The 26,866-nt window shown below is 48.9% G+C and overlaps 2 protein-coding genes and 1 pseudogene across 4 annotated transcripts; all 3 read left to right on the plus strand.

Annotated features, from left to right (window-relative positions):
• Positions 1-5,503: 5,503 nt before the first annotated feature.
• Positions 5,504-25,464, plus strand: LOC136640366 (zinc finger and SCAN domain-containing protein 12-like). Of its 3 annotated transcripts, none has more exons than XM_066615441.1 (6): positions 5,504-5,567; positions 16,216-17,083; positions 17,697-17,835; positions 18,198-18,295; positions 22,337-22,460; positions 23,686-25,464. In XM_066615441.1, the coding sequence occupies exons 2-6, from the start codon at positions 16,394-16,396 to the stop codon at positions 24,903-24,905; spliced, it is 2,271 nt and encodes a 756-aa protein (XP_066471538.1). In that variant the 5' UTR covers positions 5,504-5,567; positions 16,216-16,393; the 3' UTR covers positions 24,906-25,464. The 3 variants fall into 3 exon arrangements, with proteins under 3 accessions (XP_066471538.1, XP_066471539.1, XP_066471540.1); XM_066615442.1 differs by lacking the exon at positions 5,504-5,567 and adding an exon at positions 15,326-15,466; XM_066615443.1 differs by lacking the exon at positions 5,504-5,567 and adding an exon at positions 16,155-16,215 and having other exon boundaries at positions 16,372-17,083.
• Positions 6,434-13,807, plus strand: LOC136640412 (zinc finger and SCAN domain-containing protein 30-like). The gene is made up of 5 exons (XM_066615533.1): positions 6,434-7,341; positions 7,985-8,126; positions 8,480-8,577; positions 11,127-11,250; positions 12,456-13,807. Exons 1-5 carry the CDS (start codon positions 6,658-6,660, stop codon positions 13,181-13,183), a joined length of 1,776 nt encoding a protein of 591 aa, XP_066471630.1. The 5' UTR covers positions 6,434-6,657; the 3' UTR covers positions 13,184-13,807.
• LOC136642531 (5S ribosomal RNA) lies at positions 19,755-19,874 on the plus strand (annotated as a pseudogene).
• Positions 25,465-26,866: the final 1,402 nt, after the last annotated feature.

Below are 26,866 nucleotides of genomic sequence, written 5' to 3' on the forward strand. Positions count from 1 at the left end.
CCATAGCAGGACTCACAACCTTCCTTTTTGCCCTCCAGCCGGTAGTCCGAAATGGAAGTCATGCAGTCATTCATGAGGGCTTCTTCTCCTGGGGCCTGAACTAAGCTCCACACAGAGGGTCTGCTTCCAAGAAATGAGCTGTAGCCAAGAAAGGCCAACCCAACATGACTCCCCCTTGTTCCTTATGGCAAGAGCACCAGGCGTCCGCACATGACAGCTTATCCAAAGTCACTCCAGAGCCTCCTCCCAGCCAGCAGATGTCCTCCCAGACATCACAGGGGGGTCCCAAACAACTTGCTTTCAGGCCTTCCCTGCTCTCTCCATCTTCAGTTGCCTACAACACAGGGTTGTCATAAGGCTTTCTCTGCCTCTCTCAGCTGGGAAGTTGTGTGCCAACAATTCTTGAGTATGGTCACTTTTCCATTCATAAGCCTGATTTGTGGACACTTCTGTGTCAGCCCCCAAAATTGTGTGAAGGGTTGCTTCAATATTGGGGTTCTATCCTGCACTGTATCTGTCCTCTGAATTACTTACTTAGAGCAGAATCCCATCCTATTTTCCAGCACCAGTGCAGCTGCCATGCAGCCCTTAGGCATTGGAACAAATGTTACCTCGTGGATGGCTCCATAACTACACTCCCACCCCTGGATGAAGGGCACACCGCATTGGCAAGGCTATACCAGGGCTGGAAAGTTGGATAGGATGGGGCGCTTAGCCCTGTTTTAATGGACCTGTTAAATAGTGACTTATTCTGGGGGTCCCACGGTCTCCTGAGCAGCAGGGTGGGGGCTATCCAGTGTTCTGCATCGAGTGCCACATGTATGATTATATGCCTCTGGGGCATAAGTCATGGGTGTGTCCTCAGTGCAAGGAGCTCCAGGGTCTCAGGGAACGCGTCTGCTCCCTTGAAGCCTTGGTGGCTGACCTGGAGAAGCGCAGGCAGGCAGAGGAGGACTGTGGGGAGACTTCCGGGGATGATCAGGCTTCGTCCCAACCTCAGGCGTGCAGCTCCTCGGCTGCCTGGGTGGGAAGTCTCGGGACTGGAGGATGTCATCCTGGAGAAGAGGGAAACAATCCCCTAGGGGGGACCCCTTCTCCAGGGCCCGTATCCAAACGCACTCGGGATACTCCTCGGCGGGAGGGGGGTTGGGGGCTTCTTGTAGTGGGGGATTCGATGATTAGAAACATAGAGAGGGGGGTTTGCGACGGATGTGAGGACCGCATGGTGACTTGCTTGCCTGGTGCGAAGGTTGCGGACATCACTTCTCGTCTAGACAGGCTAGTAGACAGTGCTGGGGGAGAGGTAGCGGCTGTGGTGCATGTCGGCACCAACAACGTGGGCAAGTGTAGCTGGGAGGTCCTGGAGGCCAAATTTAGGCTTTTAGGCAGGAAGCTGAAAGCCAGGACCTCAAAGGTAGCGTTCTCTGAAGTGCTACCTGTTCCACGCGCAGGGCCAGCTAGGCAGGCGGAGATCAGGGGTCTCAATGCGTGGATGAGACGGTGGTGTAGGGAGGAGGGGTTTAGATTCGTTAGGCACTGGGGAACTTTTTGGGACAAGCGGGGCCTGTACAAGAGGGACGGGCTCCACTTGAACCAGAATGGAACCAGACTGCTGGCGCATAACATTAAAAAGGTGGCAGAGCAGCTTTTAAACTGATCCCTGGGGGAAGGCCAACAGGAGCCGAGGGGCATCCGGTTCGGGACTCCTCATCCCTATGGGATGAGGATGAGGAGGCTAGAGAACAACAAGACAAAGGTAGAGTAGGAGAAGAAATTGGGAAAGGTAGCATGATGGGATGTGATGGACGGTTTGGCACAATGAGAGGATGTGGGGACAAAGGAGTGAATAAGCAGCGCATCCTGGGGCATTCCGTGTACAAATGCTTTTATGCGAATGCCCAAAGTCTACAAGCAAAGGTGGGAGAACTGGAATGTCTGGTGACAAGGGAAAATATTGACATAGTGGGCATAACGGAAACCTGGTGGAATGCGGAGAATCAGTGGGATACCACAATCCCGGGCTATAAACTCTACAGGAGGGACAGGCAGGGGCGTGTTGGAGGTGGGGTGGCCCTTTATGTTAAGGAAGGGATAAAATCCAGCAATGTAGAGACTGAAGGTGGGTCCGACTCCACCGTAGAATCTCTGTGGATTAAATTACCAGGCTTGTGCAGCGATGTAATACTGGGGGCGTGCTATCGTCCTCCAGACCAGAAATCGGATGGGGACCTTGAAATGAGGAAACAGATCAGGGAGGTGACAAGGAGGGACAGGGTTGTAATCATGGGGGACTTCAATTATCCTCATATTGACTGGGTCAATTTGTGTTCTGGTCACGATAAGGAAACCGGATTTCTTGACGTGCTAAATGACTGTGGCTTAGATCATCTAGTCACGGAGCCCACCAGAGGACAGGTGACTCTGGATTTAATATTGTGCAGTACGCAGGACCTGGTTAGAGATGTAAACGTTACTGAGCCATTGGGGAACAGTGATCATGCTGCGATCCGTTTTGACGTGCACGTTGGGGGAAGAATACCAGGCAAATCTCTAACAAAAACCCCTGACTTCCGACGGGCGGACTTCCCTCAAATGAGGAGGATGGTTAGAAGGAGGTTGAAAGGGAGGGTAAAAAGAGTCCAATCTCTCCAGAGTGCATGGAGGCTGCTTAAAACAACAGTAATAGAGGCCCAGCAGAGGTGTATACCGCAAAGAAAGAAGGGTTCCACTAAATCCAGGAGGGTGCCCGCATGGCTAACCAGCCAAGTTAGAGAGGCTGTGAAGGGCAAGGAAGCTTCCTTCTGTAAACAGAAGTCTTGCCCTAATGAAGAGAATAAAAAGGAACATAAACTGTGGCAAAAGATATGTAAGAAGGAGATAGGGGAGGCCAAGCGAGACTATAAGGAACGCATGGCCAGCAATATTAAGGGGAATAATAAAAGCTTCTTCAAATATGTTAGAAGCAGGAAACCCGCCAGAGAAGCGGTTGGCCCTCTGGATGGTGAGGGAGGGAAAGAGGAGATAAAAGGAGACTTAGAGATGGCAGAGAAATTAAATGAGTTCTTTGCATCTGTCTTCACGGCAGAAGACCTCGGGCAGATACCCCTGCTAATTGGGTAAGAGGCACTTTTTCAAGTGGGTGCTCCTCTTTTTAGCAGGGGGAGAGTAACTGGCCCACCTCATCCCAGCACTGTCTGTTCTAGTGGCTGTCTGCTGGTATTCATTTGCATCTTTTTAGATTGTGAGCCATTTTGGGACAGGGAGCCATTTAGTTATTTGATTTTTCTCTGTAAACCGCTTTGTGAACTTTTAGTTGAAAAGCGGTATATAAATACTGTTGATTGATTGATTGATTGATACCGCTGCCCGAACGGCCCCTCCTAACCGAGGAGTTAAGTCAGATAGAGGTTAAAAGAGAAGATGTTTCAGACCTCATTGATAAATTAAAGATCAATAAGTCACCGGGCCCTGATGGCATACACCCAAGGGTTATTAAGGAATTGAAGAATGAAGTTGCAGATCTCTTGACTAAGGTATGCAACTTGTCCCTCAAAACGGCCACGGTACCAGAAGATTGGAGGATAGCAAATGTCACGCCTATTTTTAAAAAGGGAAAGAGGGGGGACCCGGGAAACTATAGGCCGGTCAGCCTAACATCCATACCGGGTAAGATGGTGGAATGCCTCATCAAAGATAGGATCTCAAAACACATAGACGAACAGGCCTTGCTGAGGGAGAGTCAGCATGGCTTCTGTAAGGGTAAGTCTTGCCTCACAAACCTTAAAGAATTCTTTGAAAAGGTCAACAGGCATGTGGATGCGGGAGAACCCATGGACATTATATATCTGGACTTTCAGAAGGCGTTTGACAGGGTACCTCACCAAAGGCTACTGAAGAAACTCCACAGTCAGGGAATTAGAGGACAGGTCCTCTCGTGGATTGAGAACTGGTTGGAGGCCAGGAAGCAGAGAGTGGGTGTCAATGGGCAATTTTCACAATGGAGAGAGGTGAAAAGCGGTGTGCCCCAAGGATCTGTCCTGGGACCGGTGCTTTTCAACCTCTTCATAAATGACCTGGAGACAGGGGTGAGCAGTGAGGTGGCTAAGTTTGCAGACGACACCAAACTTTTCCGAGTGGTGAAGACCAGAAGTGATTGTGAGGAGCTCCAGAAGGATCTCTCCAGACTGGCAGAATGGGCAGCAAAATGGCAGATGCGCTTCAATGTCAGTAAGTGTAAAGTCATGCACATTGGGGCAAAAAATCAAAACTTTAGATATAGGCTGGTGGGTTCTGAGCTGTCTGTGACAGATTAGGAGAGAGATCTCGGGGTGGTGGTGGACAGGTCGATGAAAGTGTCGACTCAATGTGCGGCGGCAGTGAAGAAGGCCAATTCTATGCTTGGGATCATTAGGAAGGGTATTGAGAACAAAACGGCTAGTATTATAATGCCGTTGTACAAATCTATGGTAAGGCCACACCTGGAGTATTGTGTCCAGTTCTGGTTGCCGCATCTCAAAAAAGACATAGTGGAAATGGAAAAGGTGCAAAAGAGAGCGACTAAGATGATTACGGGGCTGGGGCACCTTCCTTATGAGGAAAGGCTACGGCGTTTGGGCCTCTTCAGCCTAGAAAAGAGACGCTTGAGGGGGACATGATTGAGACATACAAAATTATGCAGGGGATGGACAGAGTGGATAGGGAGATGCTCTTTACACTCTCACATAATACCAGAACCAGGGGACATCCACTAAAATTGAGTGTTGGGCGGGTTAGGACAGACAAAAGAAAATATTTCTTTACTCAGCGTGTGGTCGGTCTGTGGAACTCCTTGCCACAGGATGTGGTGCTGCCGTCTAGCCTAGACGCTTTTAAAAGGGGATTGGACAAGTTTTTGGAGGAAAAATCCATTACGGGTTACAAGCCTTGATGTGTATGCGCAACCTCCTGATTTTAGGAATGGGTTAAGTCAGAATGCCAGATGCAAGGGAGGGCACCGGGATGAAGTCTCTTGTTGTCTGGTGTGCTCCCTGGGGCATTGGGTGGGCCGCTGTGAGATACAGGAAGCTGGACTAGATGGGCCTATGGCCTGATCCAGTGGGGCTGTTCTTATGTTTTTATTCTGGTCTCCCTCCCTGCAAAGAAAGGGGGATCTGAAACTTCAGCAGAGCTGGAATGACTGAGATGCTGACCTTCTCTGCAAGGGATGGGGGGGGCAGCTTGGCCACGTTCACACGTGACGTGATGGAGACCAGCAGGAGGAAGGAGCTCAGCAGGGGAGGACTTCTTGGGGAGCAGGATGATGGGGATCAGCAGGGCCCGGCTGCAGAGGAGGCAGGGGGGCTGTGGGGGGGGAGGACCCCCAAGTCTCCGCATCCTCTTCCAAGGGGTCCAGGAAGGGCGAGGAGAGGATGCTCAGGGCTGCTGGGGGAGGGCAGGCGCGGAAGGGTTAAGGGAGGGGCGGAGCAGGGGCGGGGATGCTATTGGGGACGCCTCTCCCTGCCCGGGGTGGGAAAGGGAAGGGAGGAAGTTTGTATGGCAGCTGCCTGGCCGGAGACGGGAGGCTGCTGGTGAGTCCCGCAGGGCGGAGGGTGCAGCCCGGTAGCGCGACCCCCAGATCAGCCCCCGCCTGGCTCTGGGCTCCCCGTGCGGGCGGTGGGAGGCTGCAGCGGGGACCCCGCAGGAGACTCAGAACCAATCGGATCGGGGCTGAAGGGGTCGCGTGGAAGGTCTGTGGGATGCACAGCCCGGCAAGGATGAGGGTGGGGGGTTGTGACCTGATGCACGTGCAAGGTGGGAACCAGGATGCGGGTTGTGTCTTGAGGTCTCCCTGAAGCATCTTTTGGACCACGTGAGTCTCACTGTGAGATGCAGGAGGCTGGACTAGACGGGCCCTTGGCCTGATCCTGCAGGGCTCTTCCACAGGAAGGGCCCTTCAGCTGACAAGGGAGGGCAGCAGGATGAAGTTCTCCCGTGGTATTGAGTGCTCCTGAGGTGTCTGGTGGGCCACTGTGAGATCCAGGGAGCTGGATCTTGCAGGGCTCTTCTTAAATGCTTATGACTCCACCACAGATAAAGGGATGGGAGAGCAGGGGAAGGGTTTTACCCCTCCCAGGTGGTCCTGAAGGTATCCAAGAGCAGGAGCTTAAGTTTGGCTGAGAATCCACTTTCCCCAACCAGGTTGCTTCCTTCTTCTCTGGCATGACTGTTGCGCCCTGTCCCGGCAGGCAGAAATTCAACAGGCCTGCACTTCCCCAGCATGGTAAAACACTGATCTGAAAAGATCACTTCTCCCCCCCCCCCAAAAAAAAGTTCCATTGTGCTGCCTGTCCCAAATTTTCTCCCCTTTGTATTCATTTGTGTTCCATTGTGTGTGTGTGTCTCCAACTCAGGAGGAAACCCCCCTTTCAGCTCAGGGATACCTTCATGGAAAGGCCTGGATTGCTGGCAGACTCTGACATTTGCATCTCCTTTGTCACCAGGTAAAACCCATCAACCTTGAGCCATCCCTTTTGGAAGTGAAATAAGAGGGCCAGGAGGCAGAAATGGGATCATCCCCTCCTCAGTCCTTCTAGGAAGATCTGGGGTCTGAGAGCAAAGTGTTTGCCTAAGGCTATCCTGAGGTCTCCATTTTGTAGGAGTGGAGCCAGGAAGAAAGCCATGAATGGGCAAACAAGTAGAGGTCCAGAGGAAGGAACAGGAGAAGTCACAATCAGAGATCAGCCTGAATCTCTGAGGAAGCCACAGCAGGGCCAAGAGGAGCCAGGCAGGGGGATGCAGCAGTGCTGGGATGCCCAATGGCAGCAGTTCCTCCACACCCTGCAGGCTCCTCATTCTGCACAGGAGAGCCCCCAGCAGTCAGAGGCCACACCCTGGGATGATGCCAAGGCCTTCCTGGCCTCCTTTGAGCAAGTGGCTGCAGCCTGTAGGTGGCCCAGAGGAGAGTGGGTGGCTCGGCTCCTGCCTGCCCTGAGTGGAGAAGCCCAGCAGGCCTTCAGCCTCCTTGCAGCCAGAGACAAGGGAGACTATGGAAAAGTGAAGGCTGCCATCTTGAGAGGTGAAGCCCTGAGAAGGGAGAAGCAGCGCCAGCACTTCCGGCAGTTCTGCTGCTCAGAGCTGGAAGACCCACGAAGAATCTACATACAAGTCCAGGAACTTTGCTATCAATGGCTGAAGCCAGAGAGGCACACGAAGGAGCAGATCCTGGAGCTGCTGATCCTGGAGCAGTTTCTGGCCAGCCTGCCTGCAGACGCCCAGAGCTGGGTCCGGGCCGGGGGACCAGACAGCTGTGCCCAGGCTGTGGCCGTGCTGGAGGATTTCCTGATGAGCCAAAGAGAGGCTAAGGTAGGGATGTGGCAGGTGAGGTCTTAGTATTTAATTCCATGCTTGCTGACCAGACACAGAATATGGAGTGTGTTGTTTGGAGCACCTGCCAATCTTCTGCTGAAACTGGAGAGCAGGAAATCCAGTTAGGAAAGGCCAAAATCAAACAGAATCTCCTCAAGCCACTGAAAATCCTTCCCAGTTAAAGCTGAAAGTGATGCTCAGGCATCTTGAAGGAGACTCTTTGTGGGATGCAGCCAGTCAAAATAAGCATCTTTGTACCACTACAATTATTTTCGTACACATTTAAGTGTATGGAAACGTTTACAATAGATACAAATGTGCCTTTTTGCCTGTGTCTTTGCACAAAGGGTAGAAAATCCCCAGGCAAAGCTTTCTTCAGACATAATTAGAGAGCACTGAACCTGCCATGTCAGACTTCACAGCCCAGTGGTTGAGATGGGGAGAAACACTTGCCCACCTTATGTGGTCCTCTCAGCTGCATAGTTTCCTCAGCCACAGGAGGCCTAGAAAGATGCATAGAGCTTTATTTCTGAGAAACCACATCTGGAATTAGGTACCAAATGGAATAGGATGCAAGGGAGCAGTATGTGCCTCTTTTTCCTACTATCTGTTCTGAGTGAGAGTTTCTTCTCTGCTTCAGGAGCGCTTGCAAGAGTGGCCTGTGGGTCTCCTTGATGTAAAGGAGGAATGCTTGGATGTGGTGCAGGGGAACATCTCCAAAGAAGACGCAGAGATATTCAGGGACACCAAACAGAATGTCAAAGAGGAGGTTGTCTTGCCTGGTAAGGATGCAGCTGCCACACTCAGGGTCACAAAACGTAAAGGGAGGGTAACGGTTCTGTCGCTTTAGTGAGCATCCAAGCGGAAGAGGGAGTTGGGGGGGGTTTCTGCCCCGGTTATCCCTTCTGCTCGCCCTCCATTTGCCAGGTCTAGGGATCTCTAAGTATATTAGTGGTCAGGGCAGAGGGAATTTCAGCAAGGGCGGTTTTCATTGCTCCTGAAATGACTGAGCCCCTGAACTAAAGTCAAGGGGAGCTGTTCAAGGGACCAGAATTTAGCATGCTTTGCCTCTGGCCACCTCTAAGGATGAACAGAGGAGGACTAAACCATAAAATGTCCCTTCTGTCACTCACAGGACTTGAAATTGCATGTTCAACCTCAGTGCTTCTCCTTGAAGAACAGGACGTGGGTGAAGATAATTTGAGGAAGTCACTTGATGTCCAAGTGGAGCAGGTTGGTTTGTGCAGGGCCTGGGCCTACACACGGTGACAGTCCATGTTTTTCTGCTGGAGGTAACCAGGGCCGATCCCTCATGGGGCCCACTGAGGGGTTAGCCTCAGGTAAGAGAGGTGGGTGGCACCTCCCTCCCTCCGTCCACTTGCCATTACTGCCTCCTGTGCATTTTCCACTCCATATCCCCCTTCTTTTTCCAGTTGAGGGTGTGGGGGGGGGGCAGAATATGTCACATGGCCAGTCATGAAGGGACAGCATTTGCCACACGTCCTTGGGGGCCAGAATGTCCTTGGCAGGCCTTGGGCAGAGCTCTGATTTTCTGGACTCTGCTCCTAGGAAATCTTTGTTCAAGGAAGTGCCTCTTGATGTCAGAGAAGTACCAGAGTTGCCATTCTTTGCTGTGCTGTATGTTGCATCTGTCCCATTTTGAACTCTCAGTAAGATACTGGAACTCTATGTAAGATGCCGACTGTTCTTTGCATTCAAACCAGTATGTATGACTGCACTTAGCCCTGTAAAATATATTCCATAATGATTTATTAATAGAGGTTTGATTATACATAATCTATTATAATAATAATAAAGCCCCACTGACTTTTTGGCTGTATGTTTTGATAGAATGAAGATAGAACACATTCTGCAAGAAATGATGGATTGATATATGACATGCTGGTATTATTCCTCCAAATTATGATTTAAGTTATTTTGGTCACTAGTGGTGTCACACACACACACACACACACACCCAGGTGTCAACTTACTATCACCTTATTGGAGCAGTTCTCAAACTTTTAGCACTGGGACCCACTTTTTAGAATGACAGTCCAAGACCCACCAGAAGTGATGTCATGGTGGAAGTGACATCATCAGACAAATTAAAATAAATAAGTATAAATAATTAAAGTAAAACAAAAAATTAAATAAGCAGAAGCCAGCCCTGGTCCACCAAGTGAAATTCCTCTGAAGCCTGCCTGCAATAACACCCCTACCATGAAAACCAGTAAGGTTTTCATCCCTACCCAGTGCCCAGTTCAAGAACTTCTGTATAAACCAGATCACTGTCAGGATCCACCTGGCTTTGCAAGTCTCAGAAAGGTTTACCTTATCAACTGAAGTTTCTGTTTTGATCCTTTTTAGTCCTGGTGGGGGGAGGCTGCCTTCTGGAGCACTTGTTTAGCTGCAGGTGCATAGGATCAGGACCATTCTGGTAGCATTACACTCTCCTTCACCTGATCTACCACACCAGCCAAGGAATGTTTGCTTACTCGTGAGTAAACCCGACCATGAAGCATAGTGTAGATTTCCATAGGGCTCAATACATTCATCTACTTGGAGGGAGGGACTTCCTTCTCTGGTGTTTTTTGGAGCTGCATTCATTGGATCAGGACTATTCTGGAGTCACTGGATTCCTCTCAGCCTGCCCTTTTCAATGGACTAAGGCAAGTTCACCTACTTGTGAGTAAACGTGCAATACGGGTCACTTTCACTTTCCATAGGGACCCATGCATTTTTGTTATCCGGTTTTTTGGACATAACTTTTGATAGAAAGGAGATATTTCACTCTGGTTTTTTGCATTGCATTCCACTCGCAATTCCTTATCCAACAGTATATAATATGATGGGATTACTCCTAATCACAGCAATTTTAGCATGTCAGTGCGCATCACCCCCCTGTGCGTGTCACCCAGTACGGCCCGCACTCCCCTAGTGACGCCCCTAGCGACGCCACTGCTGAGAGGTCCTTCTTATTCCTTAGAAGATGTTGTTAGCCAGCCAGAGTAGGGAGATCCAGACTCTTCCAGAAGGCAGTCTCAATCTCAGGGCTATTCACAGGGCCTGCTCTCACTCCATCCCAGCCAGAGAATCTCAGCTGAATGCAATCTTAGTGTAATTAGCACATCCTTCTGCACCTAGTTGTACTGGACTTCTTAAATTGGTCCTCTTGGCCACTAAGAAGCAAGATAAGGAGAAACCTTCCCACCTCCTTATTAGCAAGATTCTCACCCGCTGTGAAAAGAGGGCTGCAAGCTCCAAACAGGAAGTGGACACGGCCTAGATTTTGACCCAGACTTCACACCCTGGTCCCATCTTTCTCCCAGAAAAGTGTCTTTCAGGTTTCAGGGCCCACCTGGGACATAAGCAGCTAGCAGGAATGGATGTGTGAGGGGGGCAAGAAAGTTAGTCCCCTCCTGCAGCTTGCCTCCTTGGTATAAAGCTTTCATCCTGTCTCCCATTCACTTATGAATCTTGAGAAGCCATCTAGATTCTCATACACAGGTCCACATTTTACAAGTATGTCCACAGTACTTACAACACACATACGCTCCAACATACATACAGGCCCACTCCCCATAGCTAGCTCAGCTGTCCCTGCACACCATGGTCAATTCTTTCGAGTGTTTGCATATACAGTTTTTGAAAGCTGAGTCTACCTGAAGTCTTCTGGACTATGGAGTTAAAAGGGCATGAAGTCACACCTGTGAATTAACCCTATTCCTTGTGCAACAAAATCTGAAGTGGGTGGTGGAATGTTTTCCTATGTCCTGCAGGCGATGAACCTCAGGAAGACGGATGTGCCTTTCCACGTGGTTGAGCAGGTGCCGATGCAGTCCAGCCAACAGACCACATTCTGGAAAGTTCTGCAGGAGGATGGTGAGAATGTGGATTCCCTGGGTAAGGACCTGCTCTGCTCCGTTCCAGTAAATCCTGTAAAAAAATTGCACGTCACACTTTTATGATTTGAGATATGCACATTTATTTACTGTTTGGAAGGGGATCTATGTACACAACACCTTGTATGACAGAAATACTGTATGTTTTTAATCATACATGTTGTGGCTAAAATACAGAGAAAGTGATCAGGAAGTGAATGGAAATATGGATGGACGGGCTGCAGCCAAGGAAATTCGTAGGTTCCAGCACTTCCTTCTTTTGGGGAGCTGTGCTACACCCTTCTTTCAGCTGGTGCTTTCTTCTTTCTTTCTCTGCCCTCACCCCTCAGGTGCACCCCTTTTTGCCTCTTCCAAAATCGTTCAGCATGGCAGCCTTTGCCCCTTTCTGTAGTACAGTGGTTCCCAAACGTACCCTGAACACTGTGACCTTCTTTGATGGTGCCTTGTCACGGTGGCACCACACCACAGAAGGATGAGATGGCCGCCACCATGTCCTTGAGATCTTGAGTGGGGCTTCCCCAGCCTTTGAAAAGCATAAAATGTAATTTCCAATCTTAAGAAAAAACAAACATCATGAGAGATCTTGGGGATGGGGCTCAAGCCTAAACACAGAATTCATGTCTGATTCATATTTTATACAATACATATTTTTAATTTGGTCTGTGCGTAAAACACAGTTTGTGATTTTATTTCTTAGGCAAAAATGTAAAAAAAATAATTCCTCTTGGTGCTCAAAAAAGTTCCATACTTGGAAATTCCAGATAAGGGATGCCCCACCTGGAGTTCTTTGGGTGAAGGAGTTCTGGTGTGAAGATTCGTTCCTAATGGAATGTTTATGTCAGGAGGAATGGACTTTGGGCCCAATCCTATCCAAATTTCCAGGGCTCATGCAGTCCCCATGTCAAGGAATGAAATTTACCTTCAAGAGTCCTTTGTGACTGCCCCCCCCCCCCATTGGCATGGCTGAATCAGCATTGCAATGTTGGAAAGGACTGGACCTGCATTTCACATTCATGATCAGTGTTAGTGTATATATGACGTCACTCATCCATTGTATCTTTTTTTTAAAAAAAACTTACATCTAATTGATTAACTGTAAGAAGAAGAAAAAATGTCAACCACCAAGATAAGGCTCCATGAATGCGTTTCATATTGAAAAATAAGATAATAAATGTTTGCCTGTTTCTCTCTCTTTGGACCTCAAAGTTGACCTGGCCCCCCATTCAGTGAAAAAGGAAGAGATGTTCGTCCCAGATCCTGTGCAAAGTCCGAGATTCCCAGGCCAGGACTCGGATAAGGAGTTGCAGGAACCAAGAAAGAGCTTCTCTCAGAGATCAAATTTATTAAGATATAAGCGGGTCCAGACAGGAAAGAAGCCACACCAATGTGCTGAGTGTGGGAAAAACTTCTTTCGGAGATCACATTTGGTATCCCATCAGGTGATCCACACAGGAAAGAAACCTCACAGATGTCCCGAGTGTGGAAAAAGCTTTGCTCAGAGATCAAATTTGTTAAGGCATCAGAACATTCATACTGGGGAGAAACCTCACAGGTGTCCTGACTGTGGAAAAAGCTTCTCTCAGAGATCACATTTGTTAAGCCATCAGAACATTCATAGTGGGGAGAAACCTCACAAATGCCCCGAATGTGGAGAAAGTTTTTCTCGGAAATCATATCTGCGTGTCCATCGGAACGTTCATACTGGAGTGAAACCTCACAAATGCCTCGAATGTGGAGAAAGTTTTTCTCGGAAATCATATCTGCGTGTCCATCAGAACGTTCATACTGGAGTGAAACCTCACAAATGCCTGGAATGTGGTAAAAGCTTCTCTTGGAGATCAAGCTTGCTAACCCATCTGGTGATCCACACAGGAAAGAAACCTCACAAATGTCCCGAGTGTGGGAAAAATTTTCTTGCAGATCACATTTGTTAAACCTCACAGAAAACCTCACAGGTGTCCTGATTGTGGGAAAAGTTTCTCTCTAAGATCATATTTGTTAAGCCATCAGAACATTCATACTAGGGAGAAACCTCACACATTCTCCGAATGTGGAGAAAGCTTCTCTCAGAAATCTCATTTGTTTAAGCATCAGAATGTTCGTATTGGAGAGAAACCTCACAAGTGTCCGGACTGTGGTAAAAGCTTCAAATTTATCCTGATGGGATAAATTTGTTATCCCATCAGGTGATCCACACAGGAAAGAAACCTCACAAGTGTCCTGAGTGTGGAAAAAAATTCTCTTGGAGATCAAATTTCTTAAGGCATCAGATGATCCACACAGGAAAGAAACCACATCCATGTCCTGACTGTGGATAAAGCTTCCCTGGGAGATCAACTCTATTGGCACATCAGATGGTCCACACAGGAAAGAAACCACACCAGTGTCCTGACCTTGTGAAAAAATTCTCTCAGAGATCAGCTTGAGTTAGACATCAGAAAATTCATTCTGAGATAAATCCTAAGGGTATCCTGTGTGTGGGAGAAGTTTAAATGAGAACTGAACACTGATGAGCCCCCAGAACATGTCCCACATGGGTTCACAGTCAATAAACTGAAGATCCAATGTTTTCCCAAACTATGGTTTTAGTAATTTATTTTCCCATGTTTATATCAATTTGTTGGCTTATGCTGCAATCATTAATGGAGAGTTAAGAACATAAGGACAGTCCCGCTGGATCAGGCCATAGGCCCATCTAGTCCAGCTTCCTGTATCTCACAGTGGCCCACCAAATGCCTCAGGGAGCACATAAGACAAAAGACCTGCATCCTGGTGCCCTCCCTTGCATCTGGCATTCTTACGTAGCCCATTTCTAAAATCAGGAGGTTGCACATACACAGCATGGCTTGTAACCCATAATGGATTTTTCCTCCAGAAACTTGTCCAATTCCCTTTTAAAGGCATCCAGGCCAGATGCCATCATCACATCCTGTGGCAAGGCGTTCCACAGACCAACCACATGCTGAGTAAAGAAATATTTTCTTTTGTCCTAACTCTCCCAACACACAATTTTAGTGGATGTCCCCTGGTTCTGGTGTCACTCCAGAGCCTCCTCCCAGCCAGCAGTTGTGAGAGGACATCACAAGGTGGTCCCAAACAACTTGCTTTCAGACCTCCATGCTCTCTCCATCTTCAGTTGCCTACTCCGCAGGGTCATCGTAAATCTTTCTCCCTCTGCCTCTCAGCTGGGAAGTTGTGTGCCAATAACTCTGAATATGGTCACCTTTCCATTCATTAGCCTGACAGTAAGAAGAGCGGATTGAGGGGATGATTTGTGGACACTTCTGTGTCAGCCGAAAAAGTGTGTAGTTTGTCAGTGGGCTGTTTCAACATTGGGGTTCTATCCTGCATTGTATCTGTTGAATTTCTTACTTAGGGTCCAATCCTGTCCAATTTTCCAGCACCAGTACAGCTGCCATGCAGCCCTTAAGCATTGGAACAAATGTTACCTTCTGGAGGCCTCCATAACTGCCCTCCCGCCAGCAGAAGCAGCGCACACCCCTTTGGCAGGGCTATACCAGCGTAGGAAAGTTGGATATGGTTGGGCCCTTAGCCCAGCTCTTTAATGGACAAGACCTGTTAAGTATTGAGTTACTCCGGGGGTCCAACGGTCTCCTGGGCAGGAGTCTGGTCTCCCTCCCTGCAAAGAAAGGGGGATCTGAACCTTTCAGAGCTGGAATGACTGAGATGCTGCCCTTCTCTGCAAGGGATCAGGGGACAGCCTGGCCACGTTCACACGAGACGTGCTGGAGACAAGCAGGAGCAGCAGAGCAGGAGGAAGGAGCTCAGCAAGGGAGGACTTCTTGGGGGGCAGGCTGATGGGGATCAGCCCAGCCCGGCTGCAGGGAAGGCAGGCGGGCTGCGGGGAGGGAGGACCCCTAAGTCTCCGAATCCTCTTCCAAGCCGGGAAGGGCGAGGCTGCAGGGCGGGCATGAAAGGGTTAACCGTGGGAAACTGGAGCAGGGGCGGAGATGCTGGTGGGGACGCCTCTTGAAGGGGAGGGGAGGGAGGCGCAGGAAGGGGAGGGCTCCGAGGAGGGACGGAGGTTTGCTGGTGAGTCCCGCAGAGCGGAGCGGAGGGTGCAGCCCGGGAGAGCGACCCGCAGCTCAGCCCCGCCTGGCTCTGGGCTCCCCGTGCGGGCGGTGGGAGGCTGCGGGCGGGGACCCTGCAGGAGACTCAGAACCAATCAGATCGGGGCTGAAGGGGTCGCGTGGAAGGTCTGTGGGATGCACAGCCCGGCAAGGAGGGGGGTGGGGGGCTTGTGACCTGCTGCAGGTGCAAGGGGGGAACCAGGATGCGGGTTGTGTCTTGAGGTCTCCCTGAAGCATCTTTTGGACCACGTGAGTCTCACTGTGAGATGCAGGAGGCTGGACTAGACGGGCCCTTGGCCTGATCCTGCAGGGCTCTTCCACAGGAAGGGCCCTTCAGCTGACAAGGGAGGGCAGCAGGATGAAGGTCTCCCATGGTCTTGTGTGCTCCTGAGGTGTCTGGTGGGCCACTGTGAGATCCAGGAAGCTGGATCTTGCAGGGCTCTTCTTAAATGCTTATGACTCCACCACAGATAAAGGGATGGGAGAGCAGGGGAAGGGTTTTACCCCTCCCAGGTGGTCCTGAAGGTATCCAACAGCAGGAGTTTAAGTGTGGCAGAGAATCTACTTTCCCCAACCAGGTTGCCTCTTTTTTCCTCTGGCATGAATGTTGTGCCCTGTCCAGGCAGGCAGAAACTCAACAGGCCAGCATGGTAAAACACTGATCTGAAAAGATCACTTCTCCCCCCCCCCCCCCAACAAAAAAGTTCCATTGTGCTGCCTGTCCCAAATTTTCTCCCCTTTGTATTCATTTGTGTTCCATTGTGTGTGTATGTCTCCAACTCAGGAGGAAACCCCCCTTTCAGCTCAGGGATACCTTCATGGAAAGGCCTTGGATTGCTGGCAGACTCTGACATTTGCATCTCTTTTGTCACCAGGTAAAACCCATCAACCTTGAGCCATCCCTTTTGGGAGTGAAATAAGAGGGCCAGGAGGCAGAAATGGGATCATCCCCTCCTCAGTCCTTCTAGGAAGATCTGGGGTCTGAGAGCAAAGTGTTTGCCTAAGGCTATCCTGAGGTCTCCATTTTGTAGGAGTGGAGCCAGGAAGAAAGCCATGAATGGGCAAACAAGTAGAGGTCCAGAGGAAGGAACAGGAGAAGTCACAATCAGAGATCAGCCTGAATCTCTGAGGAAGCCACAGCAGGGCCAAGAGGAGCCAGGCAGGGGGATGCAGCAGTGCTGGGATGCCCAATGGCAGCAGTTCCTCCACACCCTGCAGGCTCCTCATTCTGCACAGGAGAGCCCCCAGCAGTCACCCTGGGATGATGCCAAGGCCTTCCTGGCCTCCTTTGAGCAAGTGGCTGCAGCCTGTAGGTGGCCCAGAGGAGAGTGGGTGGCTCGGCTCCTGCCTGCCCTGAGTGGAGAAGCCCAGCAGGCCTTCATCCTGCTGGAAGCCAGAGATAAGGAGGACTATGGGAAATTGAAGGCTGCCATCTTGAGAGGGGATGCCCTGAGAACGGAGGCACAGCGCCAGCACTTCCGGCAGTTCTGCTGCCCAGAGCTGGAGGACCCGCGAAGAATCTACATACAAGTCCAGGAGCTTTGCTGCCAATGGCTGAAACCAGAGAGGCACACGAAGGAGCAGATCCTGGAGCTGCTGATCCTGGAGCAGTTTCTGGCCAGCCTGCCAGAGGGCGCCCAGAGCTGGGTCCGGGCTGGAGGACCAGACAGCTGTGCCCAGGCTGTGGTCCTGCTGGAGGATTTCCTGATGAGCCGGAGAGAGGCTGAAGCAGGGATGTGGCAGGTGAGCTCTTAGTATTTAATTCCATGGTTGGTAACCAGACACAGAATATGGAGTATGTTGTTTGGAGCACCTGCCAATCTTCTGCTGAAACTGGAGAGCTGGAACTGCAGTTAGAAAAGCCCAAAATTGAACTGACAATCCTCCACCCACTGAAAATCCTTCCCAGTTAAAGCTGAAAATGATGCTTAAGCATTTTGAAGGAGACATCTTTGTACCACTACCATGATTTCATGTTGATGGAACACATTCAAGTGTATGGAAAAATCTATATTAGATACAAATTTGCCTCTTTGCCTGTGCCTTTTAGCACAAAGGGTAGAAAATCCCCAAGCAGAGCTTTCTTCAGACATTGCTCTAGAGAGCACTGTGCCTGCCATGTCAGAAGTCACAGCCCAGGGGTTGAGATGGGGGAGAAACACTTGTCCACCTTATGTGGTCCTCTGAGCTACTTAGTTTCCTCAGCCTCAGAAGGCCTAGAAAGATGCATAGAGCTTTATTTCTGAGAAACCACATCTGGAATTAGGTACCAAATGGAATAGGTTGTAAGGGAGCAGGATGTGTCTCTTTTTCCTACTATCTGTTCTGAGTGATAGTTTCTTCTCTGCTTCCGGAGCGCTTGCAAGAGTGGCCTGTGGGTCTCCTTGATGCGAAGGAGGAATGCTTGGATGTGGTGCAGCGGAACATCTCCAAAGAAGACGCAGAGATATTCAGGGACACCAAACAGAATGTCAAAGAGGAGGTTGTCTTGCCTGGTAAGGATGCAGCTGACACACTCAGGGTCACAAAACGTAAAGGGAGGGTAACGGTTCTGTCGCTTTAGTGACCATCCAAGCGGAAGAGGGAGTTGGGGGGGGGGTTTCTGCCCCGGTTATCCCTTCTGCTCGCCCTCCATTTGCCAGGTCTAGGGATCTCTAAGTATATTAGTGGTCAGGGCAGAGGGAATTTCAGCAAGGGCGGCATTCATTGCTCCTGGAATGACTGAGCCCCTGAACCAAAGTCCTGCCTGAACACAGCTGTTCAAGGGACCAGAATTTGGCCTGCTTTGCCTCTGGCCACCTCTAAGGATGAACAGAGGTGGACTAAACCATAAAATGTCCCTTCTGTCACTCAACAGGACTTGAAATTGCACGTTCAGCCTCGGTGCTTCTCTTTGAAGAACAGGACGTGGGTGAAGATAATTTGAGGAAGTCACTTGATGTCCAAGTGGAGCAGGTTGGTTTGTGCAGGGCCTGGGCATACACACGGTGGAAGTCCCTGTTTTTCTGCTGGAGGTAACCAGGGCCGATCCCTCAAGGGGCCCACTGAGGGGTTAGCCTCAGGTAAGAGAGAGGTGGGTGGCACCTCCCTCCCTCCCTCCGTCCACTTGCCTTTACTGCCTCCTGTGTGTTGTCCACTCCATATCCCTTTTCTTTTTCCAGTTGAGGGTGTGGGGGGGAGGCAGAATGTGTCACATGGCCAGTCATGAAGGGACAGCATTTGCCACAAGTCGTTGTAGGCCAGGACGTCTTTGGCAGGCCTTGGGCAGAGCTCTGATTTTCTGAATTCTGCCCCTGGGAAATCTGTCTGTTCGAGGAAGTGCCTCTTGATGTCAGAGAAGTACCAGAGTTGCCATTCTTTGCTGTACTGTATGTTGCATCTGTGAGGGTCTGTTGGATCCTGTTTCTGGTGAACACATACACAGGTGTCAGTGTGCGCCTGTAGACATTTAAGGCACCATCTGATGCACAGAGTCCCATTCTGAACTGTCAGTAAGATACTGGAACTCTTTGTAAGATGCCGACTGTGTTCTTTGCATTAAAACCAGTGTGCCTGACTGGCCACTGGAGAACACATTGTTACAGCAGGCAGAGGCAGAATGTCAGCAACGTGTGGAAGGCAGGATGAAGGCTAGACTTGGGAAAGCGAACTGTGGGGTGAGAAGGAGGCGTCCTGAAGGCTTCCCATTGCCTGAGACCCACTTATCCATAAGTGGATTCCATCGGGCTGACCCTAAATGACATAACCACATGGATGGAGTCCTGATCCAAAGTGCTAAGCTGCATCTGCAGAGTTGGGTCACCAGCATGATTGAGCCAGCAGGTAAATCTACCATGCTGCCCAGTGTACATAAAATGGCAACCAGTACATAAAATTGCAACACCTGTCCATGGGGCCTTTTCACCCAGGGAAGTGGTATGTCCGTCAAGGCATGCCAAATTCTTTCCCTTGCCTCTACGTCTGTCCCGTGTGGTAAAGTCGGAAATTCAGAACCCAGGGCACCCTAGCTTTTCAATACCCCCTTCACAGGCCGACGATCCCAACCTTACAGTGTCTCAAGGGTTCACATGCCCAATGTAGTTTTCAGGAAACCCCAATACTCAAGGGATCCAGTCTCTCAGTTTGAGGGTGTGGTCTACTGGTCTTAATTGAGGATTTACTATCCCATGCTATCTCGGAGGGCACAACAAACCCAGATATAACAGGGCAGAATTTTTAGCTGAAATAAACCAGAGTATAAGGTTCTTAAGCCTAGGCACTGTCTATCTCACATGTCCACAGGCACGACAAGTGAGTGCGCCATTGCTGAGTCAATGAGTACCTCTTTCCGGTTATGCTACCACCACCCTAAGAACACCAGTCCCTTGGCTCCAGGGCAGTCGAGGCCCTGGGGGCTTTTCCCATGTCTTGTAACCCTGACAGCAACTGTTACCCTGCACATGCCCAATCTTGTCTGATCTTGGAAGCTAAGCAGGGTCAGGCCTGGTTAGTACTTGGATGGGAGACCGCCTGGGAATACTGGGTGCTGTAGGCTTATACCATAATCTTTCGAGACTGAAGGTTGCCAACCATTTGTAGACCCTGGGCTTCCTCTACCCTCAGGGACCCACATCTGAAGACTGGTATGTCGGAATCTGGGCAGTTGGCTGGATTAGCTGAATTCCCATTTCTCAGTACTTGAGACCACACACAGCCCTGTAAATTTCGTTCTGATTTATTAATAGAAGTTTGATTATGCATTATCAAAAGGCACTAAGTAATTGTGAGAAGAACCTACAATAGCCTACAAACAAAGCTGGCTTCCAGTTTTAATTACTCCTGTCTCTCCCCTGGTTATTCCAAAGATTTGAGAGGAGGCTAGGTGGCCCAGGGCTACCTGTTGGACCAGGCACCCATGACAGAATTTATTTATTTATGTATTAATTTACTTCATTTGTACCCCACCATTCTCCCCAAAGCGACCCAAGGTAGCTTACAATAAAAATTAAAAACACAGTTAAAAACATGCATTAAAAACAAGAGACAAAACAGCAAGATATTCTGAAAAACAGCAGTCAGATAAAAAAGTGTAAAAGGAGCAGACAGCAGCAGTTTATAAGAAAGGCCCAAGCCTGTAACCTGATGTTAAAGGTGTAAGAGATGTAAAAAAGTAAAAGATGTTTAAAAGGCCAGGAACTCAGTGTAAAAAGAAATGTCTTCAGGGCTCTCCGGAATGTTTCAAGCATGGGGGCAGTTCGTAAATCAAGGGGGAGGGAGTTCCACAGTGTTGGTGCCACTACAGAGAAGGCCCTGTTCCTTGCCACATACCTCCCTGGGCAGTAGCACTTGTAAAACAGCCTTCTCCGATGGCCTAAGGGGACGAGCTGGATTGTATGGGAGTAATAATAATAAATAATAATAATTCTGATATTTATATACCGCCTTTCTGGTCACCAAATTACTCCTCTGACTTTATTCAAGGCTGTTCACACAGGCAGGCTATCTCTAAACACCCAAGGAGATTTTTACAATAACAGAAAGGTCCTATCATTCAAGAACCGCCCAACATTTCAGATGGATCTTTCATGGTCTGGTATCACTTCTGGCTCCTGGTTACCTCCCACGCTGGCTGACAAGCAGCTCCTTCATCTCTCACTTGAAGGGCAGCCAAGACACTTCTTTGCTCACGCCAAAGAGCAGGTGGAACAACTCAGCTCAGTTTGTCAGCTGCTTCAGCTGGCCTCAAACTGATGACCTTCAGATGTTATCTTCGTGCTAATGGAGGCTCTACCCTCTAGACCAGACCTCCTGTCTGCCAGAGTAGGTGGTCTCTAAGATACCCTGGCTTAGAGCTGTATATAAAGGTCAAAGCCAGCACCTTGAATTGGGCCCAGAAGGAAATGGGCAGCTAGTGCAGCCGCTGGAGAGGCAGCCCAACAGAGTCAAACCGCCTACCTCCAGTAACTACAGAGGCTGCTGCATTTTGCACTAGTTGCAGTCTTTGAACCGTCTTCAAGGTCAGCCCCACATAGAGAGTGTTACAATAATCTAACCTCCATGTCACTGTGGCATGGATCACAGTGGTCAGGTCTGCACGATCCAAGTACAGCCACACCTGGTGAACTAGCCGAAGCTGAGCAAATGCCCCCCTGGCCACAACAGCCCCCTGAGAATCCAGCAGTGGCTGTGAGTCCAGATGGACCCCCAAGACACCACCCCTCCCTGCTGAGAGGTCCTTCTTATTCCTTAGAAGATGTTGTTAGCCAGCCAGAAGAGCGAGATCCAGACTCTTCCAGAAGGCTGTCTCAATCTCAGGGCTATTCACAGTCACCTGCTCTTACCCAATCCCAGCCAGAGAATCTCAGCTGAACACAATCTCAGCTTAATTAGCACATCCTTCTGCACCTAGTTGTACTGGACTTCTTAAATTGGTCCCCTTAGCCACTAAGAAGCAAGATAACCTTCCCACCTCCAAATTAGCAAGATGTGAAAGGAGGGCTGCAAGCTCCAAACAGGAGGTGAACACGGCCTAGACTTTGACCCAGACTTCACACCCTGGTCCTATTTTTCTCCCAGGAAAGTATCTTTCGGGTTTCAGGGCCCTCCTGGGATATAAGCAGCTGGCAGGAATGGATGTATGAGGGGGACAAGCAAGTGTTTAGCCCCCTCCTCCAGCTTGCCTCCTTGGTATAAAGCTTTCATCCTGTCTCCCATTCACTTATGAATCTTGAGAAGCCATCTATATTCTTACACATAAGTCCACATTTTACAAGTACGTCCACATTACTTACAACACACATACACTCCAACGTACATACATGCCCACACACCATATGTAGCTCAGTTGTTCCTGCATACCATTGTCAGTTCCTTGGAGTGTGCACATATACAATTTTTGAAAGCTGAGTCAACCTGGATTATGGAGTTAAAAGGGCATAATCTCACATCTTTGAATTAACCACATTGCTTGTGCAACAAAATCTGCAGTGGCCGGTGAAATGTTTTCCTGTCCTGCAGGCGATAAACCCAAGGAAGATGGATGTGTCTTTCCACGTGGTTGAGCAGGTGCCGATGCAGTCCAACCAACAGACCACATTCTGGAAAGTTCTGCAGGAAGATGATGAGAATGTGGATTCCCTGGGTAAGGACCTGCTCTGCTCTGTTCCAGTAAATCCTGTAAAAAAACTGCACATCACACTTTTATAATTTGAGATATGCACATTTATTTACTGTTCGGAAGGGGATCTATGTACACAACACACCATGAATGACAGAAATACTGTATGTTTTTAATCATACATGTTGTGGCTAAAATACTGAGAAAGTGATCAGGAAGTGAATGGAAATATGGATGGACGGGCTGCAGCCAAGGAAATTTGTATGTTCCTTCTTTTTGGGGTGCTGTCCTGCAGCCTTCTTTCAGCTGGTGCTTTCTTCTTTCTTTCTCTGCCCTCACCCCTCAGGTGCACCCCTTTTTGCCTCTTCCAAAATCGTTCAGCATGGCAGCCTTTGCCCCTTTCTGTAGTACAGTGGTTCCCAAACATACCCTGAACACTGTGCCCTTCTTTGATGGTGCCTTGTCACGGTGCACCACACCATAGAAGGATGAGATGGCCACCACCATGTCCTTGAGATCTTGAGTGGGGCTTCCCCAGCTTTCCTAATGCATTTGAAAAGCATAAAAAGTCACTTCCAATCTTACGAGAAAGCAGACATTCAGTTATCCGCGCGGGGTACACAATGAAAGATCTTGGGGATGGGGCTCAAGTCTAAACACAGAATTCATGTCTGATTCATATTTTATACAATATTTTTAATTTGGTCTGTGCGTAAAACACAGTTTGTGATTTTATTTCTTAAGGCAAAAATGTAAAAAAAAAAAAATTCTGTTGGTGCTCAGAAAAATTCCATACTTGGAAATTCCAGATAAGGGATGCCCCATCTGTAGTTCTTTGGGTGAAGGAGTTCTGGTGTGAAGCTTCCTTCCTAATGGAATGTTTTTTTTTTTCAGGAGGAATGGACTTTGGGCCCAAACCTATCCAAATCTCCAGGGCTCATGCAGCCCCCAGATCAGGAAACAAACCTTCAGGAGTCCTTTGTGACTACCCTCCCCCCCCTTTGGCATGGCTGCATCAGCATTGGACTGTTGAATGGGATTGGACCCGCATTTGACGTTCATGGTCAATGCTAGTGTATATATGTTGCCACTCGTCCATTGTATCATTTTGTTAAAAACTTACATCTAATTGATTTACCATAAGTAGAAAAAAGAATGTGAAACACGAAGAAAAGGCTCCATGATGCTTTTCTTATTGAAAAGTAAGATAATGAATGTCTGCTTGTTTCTGTCTCTTTGGATCTCATAGTTGACCTGGCTCCCCATCCAGTGAAAAAGGAAGAGATCTTCGTTCCAGATCCTGTGCAAAGTCTGAGATTCCCAGGCCAGGACTCAGATAAGGAGTTGCAGGAAGCAAGAAAGAGCTTCTCTCAGAGATCAAATTTATTAAGATATCAGCGGGTCAGCACAGGAAATAAACCACACCGGTGTCGTGAGTGTGGAAAAAAATTCTGTTTGAGATCAAGCTTGTTAAGACATCAGAACATTCATACTAGAGAAAAATCTTACAAGTGTCCAGAGTGTGGAAAAAGCTTCACCTGTAGATCACATTTGTTAAGACATCAGAACATTCATACAGGGGAGAAACCTCACAGGTGCACCGAATGTGGAATAAGATTCTCTCAGAGAACACATTTGTTAAGACATCAGAACATTCATACTGGGGTGAAACCTCACAGGTGTCCCAATTGTGGAAAAAGCTTCTCTCGGAGAACAAATTTGTTAAGACATCAGAACATTCATACTGGGGAGAAACCTCACACATGCCCCGAATGTGGTAAAAGCTTCTCTTGGAGATCAAGTTTGTTAAGCCATCAGGTGATCCACACAGGAAAGAAACCTCACAACTGTCGTGACTGTGGAAAAAAATTCTTTTGGAAATCAAATTTCTTAAGGCATCAGAACGTTCATACTGGAGAAAAATCTTACAAGTGTCCCGAGTGTGGAAAAAGCTTCCCTTGCAGATCAAGTTTGCTAAGCCATCACAAATTTCATACTGGAGGGAAACTTCACAAGTGTCCTGACTGTGGTAAAAGCTTCTCTTGGAGATCAAGTTTGTTAATCCATCAAGTGATCCACACAGGAAAGAAACCTCACCAATGCCTTGACTGTGGCAAAGAATTCTCTTGGGGATCAAATTTCTTAAGGCATCATATTAAGCACAGAGAAAAGAAACCACATCGGTGTCCTGACTGTGGAGAAAGCTTCCCTGGGAGATCAACTCTATTGGCACATCAGATGATCCACACAGGAAAGAAAGCACACCAGTGTCCTGACCATGAGAAAAAATTGTCTCGAAGATCAGCTTTAGTTAGACATCAGAAAATTCATTCTGAGATAAATCCTACAGGTGAGAGTTACAGCCCAATCCTGAGCTGCCCTGGGCACGCAGCTGCAGGGGCATCAAGAACAGCTGCCATCGCACCCTGCACTCCTCAGCCTGCGTGGGTGGCGCATTACCCCAGTTAAGGGAAGCAGCCTCGCTTAAGGTAAAGATGTTCAAGTAGGGCGTCAAGCCCTACATAAACAGACAGGATGTGGAGGATTGGAGCCCCAACAGTTCCGCCTCTCTGCCTCCTCCCCACTCTTTCCCCCAGACGTGCCTCCCGCCCTCCCTCTCCCCACCCCTGCCTCCACGTCACGCCTCCACCCCACCTTCTCTCCACCTGCCTCCCCCTTCCCTGGAACGCCTCCTCCACACCCCCACTTACTGTGGCACAGCTCGGTGGTCATGAGAGACAGCTGTCCAGTGCTGGGTTAGCACAGGCGGTAGCCCAGCGATAGGACTCGCAGACGTGCCTTACTGCACATTTGCAAAGTGCTAGGTGGCACAAAGCTTCTGTGTCAAGCTCAGGATTGGCTCTTACAGGGCAGGTGTCTGGACTTTGATGAGCTTGCTGCTGTGTAACTGTCAGTGTGTATGGGCTGACAAATGGCAGTCGCTATGCAGTCACATGACTTGGGTTAGGCAAAGTTCTCAGGGCCACACAGAGCCCCATGCCTCACCCTGTGACTAACAGCTGTGGAATAAATGATTTGGATTACCTAGATGCGTAGTTTGGCTTGGCTTGTAGAATGCATATAATTCACACATCCCCTTGAATGAGCAGGAGGAAGAAATCCCGCAACAAAGAGGCGGAGGAGGAGCAGTGAAGGAAGCCTGGTCAAAGTCCTTTGCCTTCTGCAGGGAGAAGAGAATTGGATCAACAGAGAGAATTCTCAGCAGGGAAGATGGGGGCCAGTCTAATGGCAGGAGCTATGGAAGGATGCCTCTGTTTATCTCCTGAGCATGGGGAATAGGGTGGCGCTCAAGGGACATTAAGGAGCATGTGTTGAAGGCGGATGGTATAGCCGAGGCTGAGAAACGGTTGATATAGTGCAAACCCAATACTTTGAAAAGGAAAAGCAGGGCTAGGAGGCAGTGGGAGAAACACACACAAAGCACTTGCAAAAGAGAGACCCTGCAGGTGTAGAAATCCCTGTGAATAGAATTGTGTAACAATCACAGCAGAGTGAAAAGAGGAGGTGCTTCCCGGATGGGTGCCTTAGCCCAGGCTAGCATGGCGGTCTTTGTCCTGTTCATTCTGTCTATTTCATATGATAGAGAGATTTCTGGGACTTGGTCTCTGGGTCAAAATGCTAAGCAGACACAGACTTCTTTAAAAGCATATAGAAAAATTTATTTACATGCTATTTACAGATTAAGAATAGATTAGGATGGATACAGGTTCTAAGTTACCCCATGGTGGATCTTTGATTCTTCTCCGAACCACACCCAAAACTCCTGTACTTGTACTCTATGAAAAACAAGTGACCCATGTGATATTCATGTCACTTCCCTCTCCTTATTTGGCATACTGGTGCATGGTTCTAGCGCTCACTGGGAAGTCCGTTATCCATGTTTGGAAAAGTTCTGGCTTGCACTTTGATTTCACAAGACCCTGGAATGTTCCTTTTGGGAAAGCTATGACACACATGTTTTTCTCTCTCTGCAGGTCATCTTGACATTTTCCACCTTGTTTTTAACAGAAAAACACTAGTCATGCTTTTCCTAATGTTCCTCCTCTGAGAGAAGTTAGGTTAACCCCTAAAATCTCTATCACATATACTCTCAGATGTGTCATTCAAGTCCTTCTTTCCATCAGCCTTTGCTGGGCTGCTTTCAGGCTGTCAGCCATGCCCCTCCCAGCAGAGAGGGATGCCTTAGATAACTGCAATAGTCCCAATCCTGTGAGCCCACTGCGTCGCCGGAACGTGAGCAAGAAGCTTTATGGTGGTCCCAAAGTGCAGTCCACCAAGTACTGGGACTTCCCAGCAGATGTATTTGGCCCCTACACTGTCTCCATTCTCCTGGGAATTGCAGTGCTGGTTGACTCTGGAGGATAGCACTCTCTTTCCTTAAGAGCCAGCTGGGTGCTTCCGGAAGCCCC

The sequence above is a fragment of the Tiliqua scincoides genome, chromosome 2, assembly GCF_035046505.1.
Source record: "Tiliqua scincoides isolate rTilSci1 chromosome 2, rTilSci1.hap2, whole genome shotgun sequence".
NCBI classification, from domain to species: Eukaryota; Metazoa; Chordata; class Lepidosauria; order Squamata; family Scincidae; genus Tiliqua; species Tiliqua scincoides.

Excerpts from the sequence above, each read along its gene's own strand:
- LOC136640366 (XM_066615441.1), top strand. The coding sequence starts at position 16,394 with ATGAATGGGCAAACAAGTAGAGGTCCAGAGGAAGGAACAGGAGAAGTC. Across the intron at positions 17,836-18,197 it reads AGAGGAGGTTGTCTTGCCTG|GACTTGAAATTGCACGTTCA; the intron begins GTAAGGATGCAG and ends GTCACTCAACAG. Across the intron at positions 18,296-22,336 it reads TTGATGTCCAAGTGGAGCAG|GCGATAAACCCAAGGAAGAT; the intron begins GTTGGTTTGTGC and ends CCTGTCCTGCAG.
- LOC136640412 (XM_066615533.1), top strand. The coding sequence starts at position 6,658 with ATGAATGGGCAAACAAGTAGAGGTCCAGAGGAAGGAACAGGAGAAGTC. Across the intron at positions 7,342-7,984 it reads TGAGCCAAAGAGAGGCTAAG|GAGCGCTTGCAAGAGTGGCC; the intron begins GTAGGGATGTGG and ends TCTCTGCTTCAG. Across the intron at positions 8,578-11,126 it reads TTGATGTCCAAGTGGAGCAG|GCGATGAACCTCAGGAAGAC; the intron begins GTTGGTTTGTGC and ends TATGTCCTGCAG.